This window comes from Dipodomys merriami, unplaced genomic scaffold, assembly GCF_024711535.1.
Source record: "Dipodomys merriami isolate MVZ:Mamm:240054 unplaced genomic scaffold, mDipMer1.0.p SCAF_57, whole genome shotgun sequence".
In the NCBI taxonomy this organism is placed as follows: domain Eukaryota; kingdom Metazoa; phylum Chordata; class Mammalia; order Rodentia; family Heteromyidae; genus Dipodomys; species Dipodomys merriami.
Genome location: NW_027206146.1, coordinates 3,962,523 through 3,984,942, shown reverse-complemented (window position 1 = coordinate 3,984,942; position 22,420 = coordinate 3,962,523). Strand labels below are relative to the sequence as shown.

Below are 22,420 nucleotides of genomic sequence, written 5' to 3'. Positions count from 1 at the left end.
CTAGCCTTGAGCCAAAGAAGCTCAGGGACAGGCCCTGAGTTCAAGCCCAGGACTGGCACAAAAAAAAAAGTCTCAGCTATATACACTTTCTATATTTACCAAATGCTTACATCACATTGTTTCAGGACCCACCACGCCCACAAGTGCAGATAGAACCTAGCCTTCCTCATACTATTTCAAACAACCCTTATCCACCATTCTCCCTCAGATAAGCCCCCAGGCACAAAGCAGAGAAAAAGACTTCCTCAAATAAAAGGCAAGTACTTGCAGCCCTGAGGGTTGGAGCCAATGGCCAGAGCCTTTGCTCACACCTTGCTAGCTCCTGCCACCTTAGGGTCTGCAACATCTCCCCCTTTTTATTTTTTAAATTGAGCAAGTATCTGTCAGCCTGGACCTGGGCAAAGGAGTGGCCCATACATCTCAGGAAGAATGGCAGGGAAAGGAATAGCAAAACCACAAATAGCAAAATGTCCAAGAAATACCAAAAGGAATGCTGTCACACATTTCCTCAGTTGAATCCCTGCAGGGAATGGAGAACTAATGCAGCCTAGTCTTCAGGGTCTGTTATCTTTAGGATGGAGTGGCCAACAGCAAATATCTGTCCCTAAAGCTGCATCAAGGCAAAGCTCAAATTATCTGAGGACCAGAGTCCTTGAATATGTTGCTGGATATTGATCCAAGTCACATTTCCATTCTATTGAAGAAGGGCAGCACAGATGTATTGATAATTAGCATGACATGTTATTTTTAACTGAGTCTTTAGCAGTGTTACCTGGTTATTAACATACATCATTCCATAATTTTTATCCACTCCCACGTGGATCCCAAGGGCACTAGAAACATTTCAAGTTAAAGTAGGAACATGTTATATGTGTGTATGTATGTGTATATGTGTATATATGGTTTGGGTAAGGGCCACGGCAGAAGCAGTAGCACTGGCAATAAGTGATATGGTAGCAATAATGCTGGCAACCAATATTCCCCTCAATAGCAAAGTGAAGCCCCAAATCATTATACCATGGTTCCATCAACTTAACAGGCAAGATAAGGGAGTTCATAGTAACAAATGCTGTTCATGCTCCAAAATGTCCAGGATAACTTATACAGTTAGTAAGAACCACAATTGTTCCTGCAAGAGGCATGAAATGCCCCCCATCCTTAACCACACTCTGCCCAACTACCAACATGAATGGATGCATGACATAGGCTTGCACAATAAATGATACAAACCCATGGAGCAGGATAGGTCTCTGAATCAGCAGTACAGGAAGGTGAGAGGCATTAGTACAAGTGGGCCTTAAGGCAGCAGCCAGTCTCCAGATGTCAGGATGAGCTTGTGCATGTGGGCAGACCAAGATGGTGGCCCACAAGACACCATTGATCACTCCTCTGAGACCAGACCTTCAGTTCATGGTGTTGAACTTCCACCACTGGAACAGTAGACAAGATGTTGAATCCACAGGCTGTACAAGGTGGTTGATGATCAGCAGCTGCAAGACCCTCCTGGCATAGTGGAATCCATGCGGGGTGCACACCATCTCCTGCCAAAGCAACTCTAGAAGTGTTATGCATAAGCTCCATTTTTTTTCATCCATACACCTTTTCCTCCCAGAGGAACTCAGAGTCATAATCTATCCCTGAATACCTTACTACACGTGTACATTGCCCATGGATATGCAAATAGGTGGGCTAGCAGACAGCCCAGTCCATTCTATTGGCCTAGAATATAGCTCCAGAAATCCAGCACTCTCTCCCACAAAGAGCCCTGTGGTATTAGGATACATTCTCATGAATGGCTCCTCCCTTGACACTGGACAGGCAATTGGAGTCAGGCATGTAGGCCCAGTGTACCTCAGCTGAAACTTGGGCACAGGTTATTAATGCTAGCATAGCCACAAATAGGGTTTCAGGTGTGAGGGCCCTTCCTGCCCCAACAACTATCTCTTGACCCCTGGAGGTTAGAGCCCTCCCTCCGCCTGTGGGTCATTCTCTGGAGTGACCGAAGTAATCTCAGCATAGCAGACCAGCCAGCCTGGAATCCACCTCGGCGCTTCCACGTCCTGTGGAAAAACACAAGCAGACCTTCAGGAGATTGGGACCATTCCAGACTCCAGTCAAAGGATCCTTCCATAGCACCATTGCCGTGGGCATAGCAGCTCCCTCCCAATGGTGCTCCACAGCATTGAAGCCATCCTGTTGAGACATTTAAAACAAAAATGGATAAAGATACAAGGATACATGGTGAAATCTGGGTAGCTAATTCCCCATATATATATATTTAATTATTTTTTATTTTTTGTCAGTTGTGGAACTTGAGTTCTGGGCCTGGGCACGTCCCTCAGCAATTTAGCTCCAGGCTCGCATTCTACCACTTGAACCACAGCACCACTTCTGGTTTTCTGGTGGCAATTGAAGATGATAGTCTCACGGACTCTCCTGCCCAAGGGCTGGCTTTGAACCGCAATCCTCAGATCTCAGCCTCCTGAGTAGCTAGGATGAGCTGATGCCAGGCCTGATTTCTTTTTCTTTTCTTTCTCTCTCTCTCTTTTTTTTGTCAGTCATGGGGCCTGCACTCTGGGTCTGGGCGCAGTCCTTCAGCTCTTCAGCTCAAGGCTAGCACCCTACCCCTTGAGCCAAAGCGTCACTTCCAGCTTTTTCTGCTTATGCGGTGCTGAGGAATCGAACACAGGGCCTCATGTAAGGCAAGCACTCAACCATTGAGCCACCTTCCCAGTCCCCCTGATTTCTTTTTAATAACAAAAATAGTGGTGTTCTAGGAACTAGTGGAAGGCTTAATATGGCCTTGTGACAGTTGCCCAAGAATCAGATACTTGGCAGCTTCAAGTTTTTCCTTAGGCAAAAGCCACTGATCTACCCATATGGGTGTTGATGTCTTCCAACATATAGGTTCTGCGTGTCAAGCTGCCATTATCAGTGGCCCTGTAGAAAATCCAAGCCCTGTCTGTTTGGGTTTGCAATAGGCTGGTAAGGTTCCAACCTTCCTTTCCCTTGTAGTGCTAGACCTGACATCCCATCATGCCCTTGATGAAGCATTTGTTGAGTAACAATTGGGCTGGGACTGTGGACATAAGCACCCATCTGAGGCAACACATCACCACCCTACAGATTTACTGGAAGATCAGGCAAAACAAAAGGCTGAAAGATACCCAAATGACTTTCCTTGGTCAGCCACCATAACATGGCAGAACTTTTGTGAGTGACTTTGGACATGCCTGTACCCTGCAGCAGGGTGAGGCTACCTTCTTTTGGCCAGGAGGGAGGCCAGTATGGGCCAGATATAACAGAAACATCAGCTCCGGTGCCAACAGAGCCTGTAAAAATCTCCCCTCCTATGTAGAGTTCTAACTCAGGTCACTCTTGTCCAATTTCTAAGCTAAAAGGCCTTATCCGAGGAGCCAAAGCCTCGATTTTCCGGGTTAGGGTGAAGAGACTTATTAGGAAGAGGAACTAAAGAAAGCAGAATCAATTGCGCAGTGGGAGTATGGACAGGTACAAGAAAGGTTCCTTTTTTCAAGCCAGCCATAATTTGAATCTCTCCTGAGTAATCATTATCAATAACACCTGGGTAAACAATCAATCCTCTCATAGTCCAGCTGGACCTGCTCAACACCAACCCTACTGTCCCAGGTGGCAAAGGTCCCCAGACCTTGGCAACCAGAGGAAGATCTCCCTCCAAATATACCTAGACCGGTGCTCCCATTAGTCCCCTTCTTGAAGAAGCTGATTCTGGGCAGGTCAGCGGTGTTGTGCAGGACCCACTGCAAGGAAGGGGATCTCCCAGGGATGCCGCTATGGCTTGGGGGGGAGGGACAGGGCTGGCCTCTCATCCCATTTTCCTGCAGAGGTTTGCCATCCTTGTCCATTTTAGAGTGACATACATTGGCCCAATGTCTTCCCTTCTGACACCAAGGATAGACACCTGGGGAGTTGGCTTTTTTTTTTTTTTTTTTTTGGTCGGTCGTGGGGCTTGAACTCTGGGCCTGGGCGCTGTCCCTCAGCTCTTCAGCTCAAGGCAAGCGCTCTACCACTTGAGCTACAGTGCCACTTCCGGTTTTTCTGGTGGTTTATTGGAGATAGGAGTCTCACGGTCTCTCCTGCCCGGGCTGGCTTTGAACCGCGATCCTCAGATCTCAGCCTCCTGAGTAGCTAGGATTACAGGCGTGAGCCACCAGCGCCCGGCAAAACTTACTACATTTGTTTCTTTACCATTTCTTTTTTTTTCTTTTTCTTTTTTGTTTATGTGGTGTTGAGGAATCCAACCCAGGGCCTCAGGTATGCAAGGCAAGCACTCTACCACTGAGCCACCTTCCCAGCCCGGGAGTTGGCTTTTGGTGCCACATTTTGAGGGCATGATTTTGCAAAGTGCCCTTCTTGTTCATATCAGAAGCACCCCCTCTTAGCAGGGCCACTTCCTTTGGTCTCCTGAGGAGTCCAGATCTGCTGATGGAGATGGTGAGGTGGGACCCCCTGAAGGGCAGCAGCTAGAGTCACTCCCTGCACAGAGGAGGGCCCAATCTCAGCACAGGCAAATGGCATCCTCCACGGTCCCTGTTTCCTTCCAGGGCCTAATTGCCGCCTAACATGCAGAGTTGGCATTTTCAAAAGCTACTTGTTGGACCAGCATTGTGCCAGCTTCACCATCAACTACAATGCAGCCTTAAGAAGGCAGGAAATAAAATCTTGAAATGCCTCATGAGGCCCCTGTCTGATCTTAGACAGCTCCTCAGTCCAGGCCCCAGAAGTAGGGAGCTTTTTCCAGGCCCTGTTTGCATATTCATTCACCTGTCCATAAGCAACTCCAGGATAATTGATCTGTTGCTGAACATCAGCATACCCGCACCTACCAGTGTGTCAAATTATGGGGATGTTGGTGCAGTTATTATTTTGCCACCTGATCGGAACTTTCCATCCATTCTGCCTTCCATAACAAGTAATCCCCTCCCCTCCCCCCCTCCCCCCCCCTCCCCCACACACAATGAGGCAGGCCTGAGCAATTGTCTACCAACTCCCTGGGCATAATGCCTTACAGGCCAGATTATCAATCAGGGATAAAGGGAGCAGCTGCCCCATATTGATCAGTAGAAGTCTTGATTTCTTTTAATTCCTTAAAATTTAAAATACCATACTGCCAATTGCCTCCACTTGTAAGACAGGAAAGAGGTGGAAGTCCCCAGTATCCTTCCCCAACTCTGTAGTAGTCAATATAGCCTTTTGGACTGCAGACATAGGTGGCAGAGTCTGAATTAAGAGTGGGTGGTTAGCCGGGCGCTGGTGGATCATGCCTGTAATCCTAGCTACTCAGGAGGCTGAGATCTGAGGATCGTGGTTCAAAGCCAGCCTGGGCAGGAGAGACCGTGAGACTCCTATCTCCAATAAACCACCAGAAAACTGGAAGTGGCACTGTAGCTCAAGTGGTAGAGCTCTTGCCTTGAGCTGAAGAGCTGAGGGACAGCGCCCAGACCCAGAGTTCAAGTCCCATGACCGACCAAAAAACAAAACAAAAAAAAGAGTGGGTGGTTGGGGCTGGGAAGGTGGCTCAGTGGTAGAGTGCTTGCCTTGCATGCCTGAGGCCCTGGGTTCGATTCCTCAGCACCACATAAGCAAAAAGAAAAAAAGCTGGAAGTGGCACTGTGACTCAAGTGGTAGAGCGCTAGCCTTGAGCTGAAGAGCTGAGGGACAGCACCCAGGCCCAAAGTTCAGGCCCCACGACCCGACCCCCCCAAAAAAGAGCGGGTGGTATTGACTTCCCCTTTTATCACAGGGAAGGGGGCTCTACAGGGCTGGGCTTGGGGGTGGCCATGGCCTTGGAGGGTCTCTTTGTCTTCTTTACAGAGAGTGCCACAGACCTGACACAGACTTTCAGTGTGTAAGGTTTTAGACAAGGAAAGAACATGCAGGAGGAGGTAAAGGTAAAGAAATCAAAAGTTTATTGGGGTACACTCTGGGTGGATTCCCTGGTCAGGATCATAGAGGTCACACAGAATCCAGCCAAAAGACACTGAATCATCTTATCTCTATGTAAGCAGCCATCATGACCTTCATCTGTGTCTGATATTGCCAATGAGGGTCCTGTCTGGGAACTGCCTCAGTTCCCATGGGCATGGTTGTATCTGTAAGGTGGATCTTGTCCCAAGAGCCCGGGCAACCTGATAGACTCACTCACGCTCCTCCATGGTAAGAACAGAGGAAAGTATAACATGGAAGTAATGCCAGGTGAGATATTAGACCCTCGGCCCAGTGGGGTCAGATGGCGCATAGGGCGGTGGATGTGCCATAGGTGGGGAGGATAACAGAGTTGAGAGGGTCAGGAGAGAAAGAGAGGGGGGAGAGCTTTTGGAAGGATCTTGCCACATGAGCAAGATTTGAGATGGGGGCAGGAGAGCCAGAGAGAGAGAGATGGGATGGGAGAGTAAGTAGAAGAATCCCTGCACGTAAGGAATCTCAGCCACTTTCCTGTCCGCTCACAGAAATTGTGGAGATCAGTTAGTATTTTGAAATTGAAAGTCCCATTTTCAGGCCAGCACGACTGGGTATCAAGCTGGTACCTAGGCCATTCCCGGTTACAGAGGAAGATGGAGGTTGGGCCTTAGGCCTAGAGCTTCGAGATTAGCCAATAAGGAATCCAGAGGAGTATGTGGGTCTGGTTTGGAATTTTGTTTGGTTTCCCATGGTGCCCAGGCAGCCCAGGGTAAAACTGTTACAGAGAAGAGAGTCCCCCACGCACAGACAGCCTCAAGTAAACAGATGACTTTACTGGGGAGGTGGATAGGATAGCTGACTGGCCAGGGATGCAGCACAGACTCGGGAGCTGAAACTGCAACCCCGAAGAATCCTCAAGCTGGGGTTTTGAAGGGCAAAAGCCATGTGGTCCAGCCTGGCCACACACAGGTGGCCAACAGGATTGCAACACACAGAAAGATTACAGGAGCACACCAAAGCATCTACACCCTTGAAGCAGGAGGTGACCAGTCATGGGATAGTATGCACAATGTTGCAGGGCAGGCGCCATTCTATTTTAGGCAGGGTGTAAGATAAGACCAAAGTCCATGTGCAATATGTTTTAAGGTCTCCCTTTATAGCCTCTCCTCTTTCTCTTTCCTCTCCTCTCCTCTCTCCTCTCTCCAGGTCTGGATCCAGCCCCTGGAGGAGCACACAGACATATAAGAAGAACTTCCCAGCTCTGGGCCTAGCAGCATGGCCATGGCAGCCAGCTGCTGGGCTGTGGGAATCATCTACCTATCTCAGACCACAGGTGGAGTGGTGAGGAATTTCTGTCTTCTCTACCATCTTCTGCGCCTTTCCTTCTATTGGTGCCAGTTAAGACCCTCAGATGCGATCCTGCAGCACCAGCTTGTGGCCAACTCCCTGTTCCCCCTCTTTAGTGGGGTCCCACAGACCATTGCAGCCGTGGGGTTTGGACACTGGCCGAGGGACTTTGGAAGCCAGCTGGTTCTGTATGTGCAGAGGGGGGCAGGAGTGCGTCCATAAGCAGCACGTGCCTCCTGAGCGGGGTCCGGACCGTCAATAGCGCCCCAGAAGTGGTAGAGAGCTTGCTTTAAACTGAAGAGCTGAAGGACAGCGCCCAGGCCCTGGGTTCAGGGCCCACAAACGACCAAAAGAAAAGAACATTAAAAAAAAAATCTAAACACAAGCCAGGCACTAGCGGCTCACATCTGCCATCCTAGCTACTCAGGAGGCTGGGCCAGCCTGGGCAGAACAGTCCATAAAACTCACTTCTCCAATGAACTGCCAAAAAGCGGGAAAAGTGGATTTGTACAAGAGGTAGATGAACAAACTCATGGATCACATCCAGGCCCTGGGTTGAAGACCCTGGACCAGCACCCCCACCCCATACTCACATGCTGACGCCTAGCCACATCTGCTGACCAGGCTGCTGAGCTTGCGTCTCCTCCTTGGGAGGTCAGGCCTCCAGACCCAAGGAAAACACCCGGGGCAGGGAAGAAGCCTTGAGGAGAGAGAGGGCCTGGTTCCTGGCCCCGCCCCCACCATAGCCACACCCACCAACACCATGGACTCCCCTCAGCATCTGACCCCGCCCCTAGCTCCACCACTGCCACTGTCACTCTAAGAAGGGCTCCGCCCACTCCATCTTTCTTGCCTAGACCTGGCTCCGCCCCAAATCATTCTTTTCTGGCCTCGCTCAGTCCCCGCCCACTCCCCGTTTCCCGCCCAGGCCAGGCTCTCGTCCCCCCTCGCCACGCCCCCTTATGGCCCGGACCACCTGCTCAAGTCCTCTCTGGTGTTTGCCCCGCCCACTCTCACGTTTCTCTCTCGCTGCGCGCGCAACTCCCCTCAAAACAGGAAACACGTGGCGTAAGGGGAGATCGCGGTGCGGACCAGGAGTCTCTCAGGGAAGAGTAAGTCTGCGTCCCGGTGTCCGCAGCCCCCACGGCGGGGTCGGGGTCCCCGGAGTTCCCGCGCGGCCCTCCTGCCCGGCGGCCTGGCTCGCCGGCCGGTCCTCCCTGACGTCCGCCGGCCCTGGCGCGGCCCTGGAGCCGCCCCGGCGTCCGGACCCCGGCGTCCCCGCGTCGCTGTTCGAGGGGAGGGTGGGGTGGGCGTGGCCACCCGGCCCTCGGTCCCCGCTTCTGCTCCTCCTGGCCGCGGCCCCGCTCCGGCTCCGACCCGACGCGGGCCTCCGGTCTCTCGCCCCGGCGCCGGGCCCGATCCCCCCCTTCCGGGACCCCGTAACGAGCTGAGGGTCCCCGGGCGCAGACCCCCGGCGCACCCTCGAGGCTCGGGTCCGAGGTCCCTGGCAGGAAAACTTCCTCCGGGGCCCGCGGTGTCGGACCCGAAGCGGCCCCGCGTCGCGGCCGGCGGGGCTCGCGGACCCCACGCGGGCGGGCGCGGTGACTGGGGCTCCCCGGCTCCGCGGCTGGGTCGGCGGAGCGCGAACGGGCGCCGGCCGCTCCTTCCGCCCCGGGGTCTTCTAGGGACGTCTGGGAGCTTGCGCAGCAGGGACCGGCCAGGGCCCCTCCGAACTCTACCCACCTCACCCCTATCCACCTCACCTCACCCCTACCCACCCCACCTCACCCCCACCTACCTCACCCCAACCCTACCCACCTCACCCCTACTGTCCTAAGCTCATGCCTACCCACTGTAATGCCTACGCCGCAGGACCACCACCAAAAAGACCACCGAGAGTCAGACGTTCCGAAATGCAAAAGCAAGGCTTTATTCAGGCTGAGCTGCGGGCTGCAACTTGGGCCTCATCCTACCCACCAACACAGCTACCCACCAACACAGCGGAGCTTAGGAGGACAGCCCCGAGCTGAAATTTCACAGCGTGTTTTTTTTTTTAATCATCCTCACTTTTCTCCTTTATTGGTAGTGTCATAGATGTGAACATACGCATGTGTATACAAACGTGTGTATTTCTAGGTATTCCTGGGTCTCTCACAGAGCGTTTTCTTGGTTTTGGTTTTTTTGGGGGGGCGGGGGGTCCAGTCGTGGGGCCTGAACTCTGGGCCTGGGCACTGTCCCTCAGCTCTTCAGCTCAAGGCTAGCGCTCTACCACTTGAGCCACAGCACCACTTCCAGCTTTTTTGTTTTTGCTTATGTGGTGCTGAGGAATCGAACCCAGGACCTCATGCATGCAAGGAAAGTACTCTACCACTGAGCCACCTTCCCAGCCCTTCACAGGGCTTATAAAGGCAAAACCCACAAAGTTACACAACCAGATGTGTTAACAGGACATTCTAGGGTGATAGGGGGTTATCAGACCATTTGGGCCAGGGCAATAAAGGGCAGTAGGGGGGTTATCAGACCATTTGGGCTATCTGTGAAGTGAGGGAAGTTTGTGGCCACAGATAACTCTGTCCTTGGGATTTATGTGAGCTCTGGCTAACACAGACAGGTCATTTCCTGGAATTTGTTTTCTCTGGGTCACTCATAATTCAACATAAATGACAGAATGGCTCCTGCCTCAAAATGGAGTTACTTTAACTCTTCACCCACCTCACCCTTACTCACCCCTACCCACCCTACCTCACCACACCTTACCTCATCCCTACCCACCTCACCCCACCCCACCAGACCTCACCCTCTACCTGCCCTGTGCTACACTGCTACCCCTCCCCATCCTATCCCTGATGAGGGGTACAGGAAAACCTGAGGCCTGCCTCCTTGCACTTGACCTGTAGGAAGGCTGTGGGAAGGTGAGGGCAAAGGATCATCAGGAGAAAGACTGAGAGGAAATTCAGAAAACAGGAAGAGAAGAGAGTGCCCCCACAGCAGGGACAAAGTAGTAATGGGGTGCAGGCTTTGCATGTTCAATGGCATGAACAGAGAGGAAAGCAAATAGAGAAATGCAGAATGTCCTTCTCCAGAAGGATGCAAGACCTCACATTGGTGGCGGGGTGCAGGAAATGCGGGAGCACTTCCAGGTGGGAGGAGAGGAGAACTATTTGAAATTCTGCAAGCCATTGGCCTGAGGGAAAGAGAGGTCATGGGTTACAAGGAGAGTAGAGGGAGCAGGGTCCATGGTTGTAACCCTAGCCACTCAGGAGGCTGAGATGTGAGGATGGAGGTTAGTGAAGTCAGCCTGAACAGGAAAGATTGGTTTTTGTTTTGTTTTGTTTTGTTTTTTGGTCACAGATGGGACTCAAACTGTGTACTTGGTGCTTTTCCATTCAGTGACTTTGGCTCTTCAACCCTCCCTGAGACTCTTACTTCTAATTAACCAACAGAAATCCAGAGTGGATCTGTGGCTCAAGTGGTAGAGCACCAGCCTTGAGGAAACAAGCTCAGGCACAGAGCCCCGGTCCTGAGTTCCAGCCCCAGGACTGGCATTCCCTACCACCCCATGAGTGGGCAGCACAGGACCTTCATCCCACAGTGAGGTCCTCCCTGCCCAGCTGGGGCACAGGGAGTATGTGTTGGGTGTGAGCATTAAATGGGATATTTTCAGCACTCAGGACTGACTTCTGAAAGTGATATTACCTGCGGAGGAAGCCCAAGGACGAGGAAGAGGAAAGACAAGGAGCAGGGATGGTGGCTGTAACTCAGGTAAAGCCATGTGGCATCTCCTTCCTGTGTATAGAGCTGGCCCGGGTGCTGACTCTGCTGGTTCCTGCCTGCCACGTGTGCTCATGTCCCCCACGCCTTCCCTCAGCCATGTCCCCTCCACTGGGCGTGGGCACAGGAGGGCATCACCCACCAAGTATTCCTGTGTCCTTGCTGAAACCTCACTGCTGGTTTTGTTGTAAACTTTGGGATCTCTCTCTCTCTCTCCTCTCTCCTCCCCCCTGTTTCTCCCCCCCAACCCTGGGCTTGAATTCAGGACCTGGGTGCTGTCTTGAGCTGTTTTGCTCAAGCCTGGTGCTCTAATACTTCAGGTATAACTTAATTGGAGATAAGAGTCTCATACACTTTCAGTTGGCTTTGAACCTTGATCCTCAGATCTCAGCCTCCTGAGAGACTATGATTCTAGGCAAGAGCCCCTCATGTTTATCTGGGTCCTTTTAACACAGCTCCTCATATGTCATCACTTTTCTCAGAAGAATGCAGGGATGTACAATTTCACATAGTTGTTTTCCTTTTGGTGTCATATCAAAGACACCATTACAACCTAACATCCTGAAGCTTCCTTCTGTCCCTGGTGTGTTGATTGCTTTGTCATGGTAGGCATTGATTATAATTCCATGTAATACTTTTTCTGAGTCCATGCATGTGTATATGAAATGCTTTTGGATTTTCTCCTTGTGGACAGTTGACATTTGAGGATGTGGCGGTGGATTTCACCCGGGAGGAGTGGCGGTGCCTGACCCAGGCTCAGCGCACTCTGTACAGGGACGTCATGCTGGACACCTATGGCAACCTGGTCTCTGTGGGTGAGGAAAAGTTGGGAGTCTTTTCTTTCTTTTCCCCTGAATGACTAGAGAGACCCCAGTTCCATGACTAGATGTAAAGCTCTGTGGACTCCAAGACAGAAACGTACTAAAGTAGCCTAAGGACTTTCATACCCATCCTTTGTTCTGCTCCTGTGGTGCATTTCCGTGTACCACAGCTTAAGGAAGCTGATGTGCATGTCAGCTATGGCAGGCTTCTCTCTGCTCTTCTTTGTTCCTTTTTTCCCTTCCCCTTCTTTTTTTTTTTTGGCTGTAGGGCCTGAACTCTGGGTCTGGGTGCTGTCCCTCAGCTCTTCAGCTCAAGGCTAGTGCTCTACCACTTAAGCCACAGCGCCACTTCCAGCTTTTTCTGCTTATGTGGTGCTGAGGAATCGAACCCAGGGCCTCATGTATGCAAGACAAGCACTCTTCCACTGAGCCACCTTCCCAGCCCTCCCTTCCCCTTCTTCCCTTCCTTTTTCCACTCTTCCCTTTTTCCTTTGTACACGCTAGACAGGTCTTCTCATCACTGAGCTTCATTTCAACTACTATGGCAGACCCACACACCAACTGTTATCTTCTTCCTCTTTCTCATTTTTTTTTTCAAGAAAAGTTCCCACAGCCGGGCGCTGGTGGCTCACGCCTGTAATCCTAGCTACTCAGGAGGCTGAGATCTGAGGATCGCGGTTCAAAGCCAGCCCGGGCAGGAAAGACCTCGAGACTCCTATCTCCAGTAAACCACCAGAAAACCGGAAGTGGCGCTGTAGCTCAAGTGGTAGAGCACTCGCCTTGAGCTGAAGAGCTGAGGGACAGCGCCCAGGCCCAGAGTTCAAGCCCCACGACTGACAAAAAAAAAAAAAAAAAAAGAAAAGTTCCCACTTTGTAGCCCTGGGTGGCCTTGAACTTGCCCCTGAACTTCTAAGTGCTGGGATGACACACAGATGACACCACACTCAGCGCACGGCAGACTTTGTATCCATTTTCTCCTCCTTCTGACTCAGTAGTTGTTGTGTGCTGTCTGCACATTAAAGTGTACTCTGAAGTGTTCAGATGGAAGCAGTCTGCTGAATATGTGAACTGTATTTTGCATCCATGTGTGATGTCCCCTTTTCCCCTAAGCGTGGGACTGGGGATTCTGGAAAGGCCACAGCGCATTTGTCTTTCTATAAACAGGAGTCTCCCCTCCCAGCATGAGTGTGATTTTGCCATTGGAGTTTCAGGAAGATCCCTGGGTGGCAAAGAGCCATGTGACAACTCCAGGAGAGCTGAATGGTTGGGAAGGGGCCAAAGGTGTGAGTGCAGGTAAGAGCTCAGATGTGCAGAGAGGGAGCTGGGGAACCTGGGCACAAGTGGAAGTTTTCTGTAGGAAAACCAAAGTGTCTCTGCTGTGAGCCCTAAAGGACTTTAGAATGTCCCCATTTGTGCCCTGTCCTGCAGAGTAATATGCCATTCTGTGTCTCCACTACATTTCCTGTGTTCTTTGAAGCAGTCCCATGCTGACTTTCCAGCTAATGGTGGGTGTGCAGTACCCGGGTGTCTCTTCTGAGTAGTTTAATGGAGATAAGAGTCTCACAGACTTTCTTTCCTGGGCTGGCTTTTTTTTTTTTTTTTTTTTTAATTTTAAAGGGAATTACTTTTTCACTCTATCATGGCTTGCTCTTTTGTTTTTCTTTGAGGAATTTGACTAGCATCTAAATGTAGTCAGCATGCATTGTGCCACACATCTCCTGTTAAGGTTAAATTCTGTTTGCTGTGTGTGGGTGTAGGCAGCTTATTGTATATATTGCAGGTGTTTTTGTCGGGTTTTTTTCCTGGCATTGTTGTATTGTGTTCTTACCTTTTTCTCACCTCTGCTTTGCAATTCAAATTTACCTATTAATTCATTCTGTAAACCGCTTTTGGCTCTGAATCATTACAACATATTGTGTGATGTATGGCATTTATTTGTGCATAGTCAATATGTTGCAAATAGGCTTTTTTTCTGTTTGCTTATAATGTAACCATATGTCTTTTGGCAGTTAGGTGTGTTGGGTGGGGGTGGGAGTTCTGTCTTCTTGATGAGTTCTGTCTCCAGGATGCATGTTTTACTCATAGGTTGAAACAAGGCTTACCTTCTCTTAATAATCTACTTTCCAATGAAAAAGTCCTATTCCTTTTGTGTTCATAAATATTGTATTTTATGGTTCTCAGCATTCATATGGCTCAGGTGTGTGTGTGTGTGTGTGTGTGTGTGTGTGAGAGAGAGAGAGAGAGAGAGAGAGAGAGACAGAGACAGAGACAGAGAGAGAGAGAAAGAGAGAGAGAGAGCTTTGCCTGTGGTATTCTCTTTCAGGGTGAAATACTTAACTCTGATTAATTAGATGGGCATTTTATATCTTGCAGGTACCTCTCCTGGCTGTGTAATTAAAGAATTACCCCTAAAAGCAGGCAGCGGTCATGGAGAAATATCCGGAAGTCAGCCTTGTTCCCTGAAGCATCACAGGCGGATCCACACTGTGGAGAAGTTGCACTGCTGTGCTAAGTGCGGGAAGGCTTTCTGCATGTGTTCCCGTTTCCTGGATCACGAGCAACGGAGCCATAACAGCTCAAAGCCATACCTCTGCACACAGTGTGGGAAGGCTTTCTCCAGACGTTACCGTCTCTTGGATCATGAGCGATGCCATAGTGGCGAGAAGCCCTATGTCTGTGCAGAGTGTGGGAAGGAGTTCAGCCTCATGTCCAGCCTTGCTGTTCACTGCCGGATACACAGTGGGGAGAAGCCATACCGGTGTGGCGAGTGTGGCAAGACCTTTGTTGCGCTCTGTATGCTCACCAATCACCAGACCATGCACAGTGGGACGAAGCCCCACCACTGTGCTGAGTGTGGGAAGGCATTCAGCCAGGCCTCTGGTCTCACTGTGCACCGTAGGACACATACCGGGGAGAGGCCGTACTGCTGTGCCGACTGCGGGAAGGCATTCAGCCGGGCCTACAGCCTCACTGTGCACCGCAGGATGCATACTGGGGAGAGTCCGTTTGTGTGTGGTGTGTGTAGCAAGGCCTTCAACCTGCGCCGCAGTCTCTTGGCACACCAGGCGTTGCACACTGGCTGCAAGCCGTACAGCTGTGCTGAGTGTGGGAAGGGGTTCAGCCACGCTTCTGGCCTTGCCACGCACCGCAGGTTGCACACTGGGGAGAGGCCTCACCGCTGTGCTCAGTGTGGGAAGGGGTTCACGCATAAAACTGAGCTTGTGCGCCACAGCAGGAAGCACACTGGGGAGAGACCATACCACTGTGCCGAGTGTGGGAAGGTATTCAGCCAAGCCTCTGGCCTGGCCGTGCACTGCAGGACACACACTGGAGAGAGGCCGTTCGTGTGTGACGTGTGCAGCAAGGCCTTCAACCTGCGCTCCAGCCTCTCAGCACACCAGGCCTTGCACACTGGCTGCAAGCCATACAGCTGTGCTGAGTGTGGGAAGGCATTCAACCACGCCTCTGGCCTTGCCACACATCGCAGGCTGCACACCGGGGAGAGGCCTCACCGCTGTGCTCAGTGTGGGAAGAGGTTCCTGCAGAAAAGTGGCCTTGTGCGCCACAACAGGACCCACACTGGGGAGAGGCCATACCGCTGTGCCGAGTGCGGGAAGACGTTCACTGTGAAAAGCAACCTCACAGACCACAGCAGGACGCACACTGGGGAGAAGCCATATGCCTGCAGTGTGTGCGGCAAAGCCTTCAGCAAACGTACCTGCCTCAATGCACACCAGACTGTGCACACTGGACTCAAAGCGTACAGGTGTGACAAGTGTGTGAAGGCATATAAGAATGCCTCCGGTCTGGCAGCCCATCGCAGGACACACACCGGAGAGAAGCCATATGCCTGTGACATGTGCAGCAAGGCATTCAGCACACGACAGACCCTCACCAAACACCAGGCTGTGCACAACGGCCGCAAGCCTCATTAGTGTATGGAGTGCAGCAAGGAGATCCGCCGTGTTACCCACCTTGCGCACTGCAGGTCGCAGAGGCCATAGGTGTGCGGTGAGAGAGGCAAACCTGAAATTCCCACTCCCAACCACAGCGGCCACTGGGGTCCACACACCAGCCCTGCAACTGCCAAAATGTGGGAAGACATTTGTGCAGAACATGTGTCTTAGGTGGCACATGGAGTCAGATGTTCAGCTGAAGTTCCAAACTCAGCCATCGCAGGCTTCAGACCCAACAGAAACCTTGGGGTGAACACATCAGGGCAGGATCCATCCTTGTGCAGCCTCTGAGGACTCCTCAACAGAATATAAAAGCAAGGATGACAACTGCAGGCAGGGAGTTCTGCTGAGTGGGCTGTTTCCTGCTGTCACCCCAGAAGAGGATGGAGAGTTCCAGAGCAGCCTGAGCTATATAGCAAGATCCTGATTTTTCTAAACAGTTTGAGAATAGCTGTCACCAAGAGCAGAACACAGAAATTCTTGTCATGCACACAGTAGAAGCTCAAATATGCACCTCAATCAGACGAGAAAGACTTCTTGCTGAAACCATACAGGCCAAGAGCTTGCCTCTACACGGGACAACTGGGATCCATTGGCTCCCTCGTTCTCCACTGTGGACTTCTCTATTCTACCTGCCAGAGAATGCCAAGCTGAGAATAGGTCACAGTGAGATTATTCAAAGTGCAGGTAGGGGGGTGGCAAGTCGCCACTGTCCTTGGGTTTGTAGAACTTCTGTTGGGAGGGGCACTTTTGATTTCAACACCAAAACCGCTGTGGAACAATTCTCTGGGGGAAGGTGAGCTTTGAGCCATCTGGGGGATTCTTCCACCAAGTACCGCCAGGCTACTATATAGGACTGGTTCAGGATGCCCCTTGTGGCCAAAAATAACAGTCTGGGTGGCATAAATTTTACACAAGTTAAAAGTGCCTGTAGAAGGCCATCTGGTTCTAATTGTTGCCCATTGTAGGTGACAAAAAAGTTGTTAAGGGGCTGGGAAGGTGGCTCAGTGGTAGAGCACTTGCCTTGCATGCCTGAGGCCCTGGGTTTGATTCCTCAGCACCACATAAGCAAAAAGAAAAAAGCTGGAAGTGGCGCTTTGGTTCAAGTGGTAGAGGGCTAGCCTTGAGCTGAAGAGCTGAGGGACAGTGCCCAGGCCCAGAGTTCAGGCCCCACGACCAGAAAAAAATTAATTTACCAGGGAAAACATGATCTCCTGACTCCTCTGCCCTTTTCCTAAAGTCTAAAATGTTGCAGAACTAAATCCAGAGTGGAGTCTTAACATGTCTGTCCCGTGTTAAGAATTAAACCTGTCAACAAACCAGCAAGCAAAAGCAAAAACAAACACTGGCATAGAAATTACTAAAGTTTGTTCTCTGATTATATTCAAAAGTATTAGGATACCCTTGAAAATAATCTAGCCCTCCCAAAGAGGGCAATCAATAGAAGGTCAAGGCATCCCTTGACTACCCTGGTCTCAGAGAGTAATACTGGGTCCAGTTTCTCTCTGCTCTAGGCCTCTCAACCAGGAAGTGCACCCCAAACACACAAACTCACCTCTGGAGGCTTTCCCAGGAGATTCTTCTTTATGGGGCCCATTCTGTGGGACTGGAACCCACAGTCTGCTGCCCCAAATGGTTAAGGGCTCTATCCCGGACGAGCCCCCAGCTAAATGTGGGGTCAAGAGAAAGAGTCCACCACTTAAAGCTCAACGATCAGAATTAAGCTTTATTACAGCGGAGCTCTACTGACCAGCCAGGGACGCAGTAAAGACTCGGAACTGCAACTGTGACCCTGCCCTGCCAGAAGGTAGGAGTTTTAAAGAAAAAAAAAAAAATCAAGTGTTGTTTTACAAGGCAAGCAAGTTTCCAAGAATAAACGCAGGTTTTTTGTTTTAAGATTTACAGCACAAAAAACATGATCTTTACACAGACATCTGGGTATTTCTGAGCCAAACAGGACATGGCTCTTGCCCCAATCAGACTGCAGTTTAGCAGAATATTTTTCTCTTATGCAGCAACTTCAGGGAGGAGGGGAAGAGTGAAGTGAGCTCCTGGTCAAGATGGTGTTACTTTGGTCAAGCAAGGCCTCAATAGGGACAGTAAGAGGACATGGAGGAACAAAAGGTGAACAAATGCAGCAGTGTTCCTCACTGGACACTGGAAAATGAACTCTACAACTTGTGGTTGAGGATAGGAGGCAAAACCTGGGAGAGAGTGAGGGAAAGGTAACAATCTACTCATTACCTGACTTGCTTATTTAACTGTAAATCCTCTGAATATCCCCTTCATAATAATTTTTTTCTAAAACCACCGGGTTCTGGTGGCTCACGCCTGTAATCCTAACTACTTAGGAGGCTGAGATCTGAGGATTTCGGTTTAAAGCCAGCCAGGGTAGGAAAGTCCATGAGATGTAATCTCTAATAAACCACTAGAAAACTAGAAGTGGTGCTGTGGCTGAAGTGGCAGAGTGCTTGCCTTCAGCTGAAGAGCTCAGGGACAGCGCCCAGGCCCAGAGTTCAGGCCCCATGACCAAAAAATATTTAAAAAGAAAAGTCAGGAATAGTACCCAGGCACTGAGTTTAAATTCTAAGATGGACACCAGAACAGCAGAAGAACAAACCAGTAACTTCTGTGGTATGATTCATGTGATAAGGAAACCAGAGGGTCATGGTACTTGGCTGCTGAAATTCTGAAAATCTGTTTGGTCTGCTTTTGATAATTGTTTTAAAACAGATTCTGAAATAAGAACTCAGGTACCAGACCCTGTCCCTGATCTTTATTGCTCAAGGCTAGTTAGTGCTTTACCATAGCAGCCACAGCTGGCCTTTTGGTGGTCAATTGGAGATAAGAAGCTCATGCCTTTACTGCATAGGCCGCCTCTGGAACTCAATCTCCAGATCTCTGCCTCCTGAGTAGCTAGGATTACAGGTGAGAGCCTGGCTAAAATCATGTTTTTTTTTCTTAGAATATTAAGAGGTACACCTCCAGGTAATACAGCATTTTTGTTATTGTTTTTGGTCGATCTTGGGGCCCGAACTCTGGGAGTAGGTGCTATCCCTCAGCTCTTCACTCGAGGCTAGCACTCTACCACTTAAGCCACAGCACCACTTTGGCTTTTTCTGTTTATGTGGTGCTGAGGAATTGAACCCAGGGCCTCATGCATGTGAGGCAAGCACTCTACCATTGAGCCACCTTCCAAGCCAGTAATAGAGTTTTATAATCTATTCTTACCAGAACTATTCTTGTACCAAAGACCAGAGTAATTCTCCCTGACATATTTAATGCTTTGGAGAATCGGTGTGTCTGAATTTCAGTTGCTATAATGGGGATTTCTTCTCACACTCTGCTGGATAGGCTCGTGTCAGGGCCTCGGGCAAGTCCCTCTGTGACCCAGTCAGGCCATGTATGACTCTCCCACTTCAAGTTAAGGAGCATTCAGAGAAGAGGTAGTAGTCCATTTGAATAGTAGTTTTCAGCCCAGAATACCTCTGAGACGTTGTTAGCTGCTTTGTAAACAACTATCAGGCTCTCTTAGAATGACAAACTCCTGAGAGAATGCGTATGTTAGGTAAACTCAACACCTTTTTAATAAGGCAGGCATAGTTCAGAATGTCACATATTCCCTGTAACATAAAATTGTCATTCATCAAAAGGCATTTAATGGAAAAATACAAAATCTAATATCAAGTGTCAAACCTTTTTTTTGTTAGTGGTGGTGGGGCTTTAACTTAGGGTCTGGGTACTGTCTCTCAGCTCTATGGCTCAAGGCTAGTGCTCTTTGAACCACAGCTCTACTTCCGGTTATCTGGTGGTTAATTGGAGAGAAGAGTCTCAAGGACTGTCCTGTCCTGGCTGGCTTTGAACCATAATCCTCAGATCTCAGCCTCCTGAGTAGCAAGGATTACAGGCGTTTGCCACCAGTGTCTGGCAATACTTGAAGTCTTATAGTGCAATTGTTACATGTTAACTTCTCAGATATGCAAAGTTCTTTTTTTTTGGGTGGGGGGAGGGAGGTCCGGTTGTGGGGCCTGAACTCTGGGCCTGTGCACTGTACCTCAGCTCTTCAGCTCAAGGCTAGTGCTCTACCACTTGAGCCACAGTGCCACTTCTGGCTTTTTTTTCTTCTGCTTATGTGGTGCTGAGGAATTAAACCCAGGGCATCATGCATGCAAGGCAAGTGCTCTACCACTGAGCCACCTTCCCAGCCCTGCAAAGTTCATTTATAAACTGGGTGTGGTATCGCAATTCCAGGCCAGCCTGGGGAGATAAATCTGAGACACTCTTATCTCCATTTAATAAGGAAAAGAGCCAGAGATGTGTAATGGAGTAAGACAAAGAATCCACCACAGAGAACAAAGTTGGGAGCAGAAGTTTTATTAGAGTGCAGCACAGCCTCGGGAGCTGTAACTGACCTGGAACCAGGGATAAGGCATAGTTTATAAAGGCACAAACTGTAAGCAAGTCAGGGTTGTACATTCCAGAAACAACATATGCACCTGCATCCTTGAAGCAGGGGACAGTTAATCATGGGGAGACACAGTGTCACACACAGCAGGCACAATTTTAATTAGGCGAATGAGATAGGCCCAAAGTGCCTGTGAAATACGTTTTATGGTTTCCCATTACTGCATCTCTCTTTTATTTTCAGTAAGGGGTCAATTTCTTGGCTCAGTTTAATCACGCAGTCTAGGAGACCCTTCCCCCCTACAGGTGGAACGTTGTCTCAAGTGGTAGAGCACCAGCCTTGAGTGAAAAAGCACTGGGACAGAATCCTGAGTTCAAGCTCCAGGACTGGTAGAAAGAGAGAGAGAGAGAAAAAGAAACTATTCATAATGCATATGGGCTATGGAATATTTATTTTTACATTAATGGAAACTTAGACCAAAGTTAAGAAATTATATGGAATCATTTGTAGGGAAATGGATGGACCTAGAACAAACAATGTTAAGTGAGGTAAGCCAAGCTCAGAGACAAACAGCACATATTTTCTCATTTGTGGAAGCTAGAGCTAAGATACATGGGGACATGATAACTCATACGGGTCTCTAGACATCCACACTCAGTGAGACCAAAGGAGGAGACTCAGGAGAACAGAATGCTCAATGCCTATGAGCATATGAAATATTTATCAAGGGTAGGAAATGTGGCTCAGGGGTAGAGTGTTTGCCTAGCATGCATGAAGTCCCGGGTTTGATTCCTTAGTAACACAAACAGAAAAAGCCAGAGGTGGTACTGTGGCTCAAGTGGTAGAACACTAGCCTTGAGCAAAAGAAGTGCAGGAATAGTGCTCAGGCCCTGAGTTCAAGCTCCAGGACTGGCAAAAAAGAAAAAAGGAAATAATATTTATTAAAATGAATTCCAGGTGAAGAGCTAAAGTAACTCCATTTTGAGATTAACCCACCATCTTGTGCTGGGCTGCCCTCAGAGTAACCCCAAGAGGGAGAAAAAAACAGTTCTCGGGAAAACCGCAGGTTGCCACCAACCCTGTCCACCCTTAAGAAACAGAACAATTGCCCAAGTATTCCAGGAACAGAACAGAACAGAATGGTTTTGCAACCATCGAACCATCAAACGTGGACCAATAGTTCAGAAAAAGGGCAGTGCGGTTAGGGTGGACTCAAACCTCGGTACATGGGCCAATAAAAAATGACTATGCAATCTTTATAAATGTTCACCAATCGTGTAACTGCTTGTGTGGAAATCCCCTAAATTTGTTAAATGCTATAAAAGGTTGTGCTGATTTTGTGCTCAGGACCTCTTAGCATCACCCGTTACCAAGTGCGTGGGGGACCAAGCTCAAGCTTGCAAATAAACGACTCTTTTGCTGTTTGCATTGGTTGTGGTGATCCTTCGGGGGTCCCGAGTCCGTGTACAACACAGGAAATGACGAGGTTTTTCTTTTTTTGTCAGTTGTGGGTCTTGAACTCTTGGTTTGGGCGCTGTTCTCAGCTCTTCAGCTCAAGGCTACCCTCTACCACTTGAGCCACAGTATCACTTCTGGTTTTCTGGTGGTTTATTGGAGATGAGTCTCATGAACTTTCCTGCCCAGGCTCGCTTTGAACTGCGATCCTCAGATCTGAGCCTCCTGAGTGTAGAGGCCTAGCTTGACCAAAGTAGTGCCACCTTGACCTAGAGCTCAATTCACTCCTCCCTGAGGTTGCTGCATAAGGGAAAAATATTCTGCTAAATCCCAGTCAGACTGGGGCTAAGGGCCATGTCCTGTTTGGCCAGAAATACCAAATGCTGTCTGTGTCTGGATCCTGTTTTTGTATAGTGAGCCTGTATCATGTTTTTGTACTGTAAATCTTAAAAAAAAATTAACTGCTGCGTTTTATCCCTGGAAATGTACTTGCCTTGCAAAATAACACTTGATGGTGGGGGTTTTTTGCTTTAAAATCCCTGCCTTCTGGCAGCACAGGGTCACAGTCTCAGCTCCCGAGTCTGTGCTGTGTCCCTGGCTGGTCAATTGAGCTCCTCTAAAATAAAGCTTAATTCTTATCTTTGAGCTAATGTGGTAGACTTTTTCCCAACCCATTAACGACGTGAAGCTAGGATTACAGGCATAAGCCACCGCGCCCAGGGAGA

General features: G+C 49.6%; 1 protein-coding gene across 2 annotated transcripts; it reads left to right on the top strand.

Annotated features, from left to right (window-relative positions):
• The first annotated feature begins 8,327 nt into the window (after positions 1–8,327).
• Znf615 (zinc finger protein 615) lies at positions 8,328–22,362 on the top strand. Of its 2 annotated transcripts, XM_070000828.1 has the most exons (5): positions 8,328–8,399; positions 10,952–11,049; positions 11,753–11,873; positions 13,044–13,172; positions 14,253–22,362. In XM_070000828.1, the coding sequence occupies exons 2-5, from the start codon at positions 11,032–11,034 to the stop codon at positions 15,812–15,814; spliced, it is 1,830 nt and encodes a 609-aa protein (XP_069856929.1). In that variant the 5' UTR covers positions 8,328–8,399; positions 10,952–11,031; the 3' UTR covers positions 15,815–22,362. The 2 variants fall into 2 exon arrangements, with proteins under 2 accessions (XP_069856929.1, XP_069856930.1); XM_070000829.1 differs by lacking the exon at positions 8,328–8,399 and having other exon boundaries at positions 10,651–11,049.
• Positions 22,363–22,420: the final 58 nt, after the last annotated feature.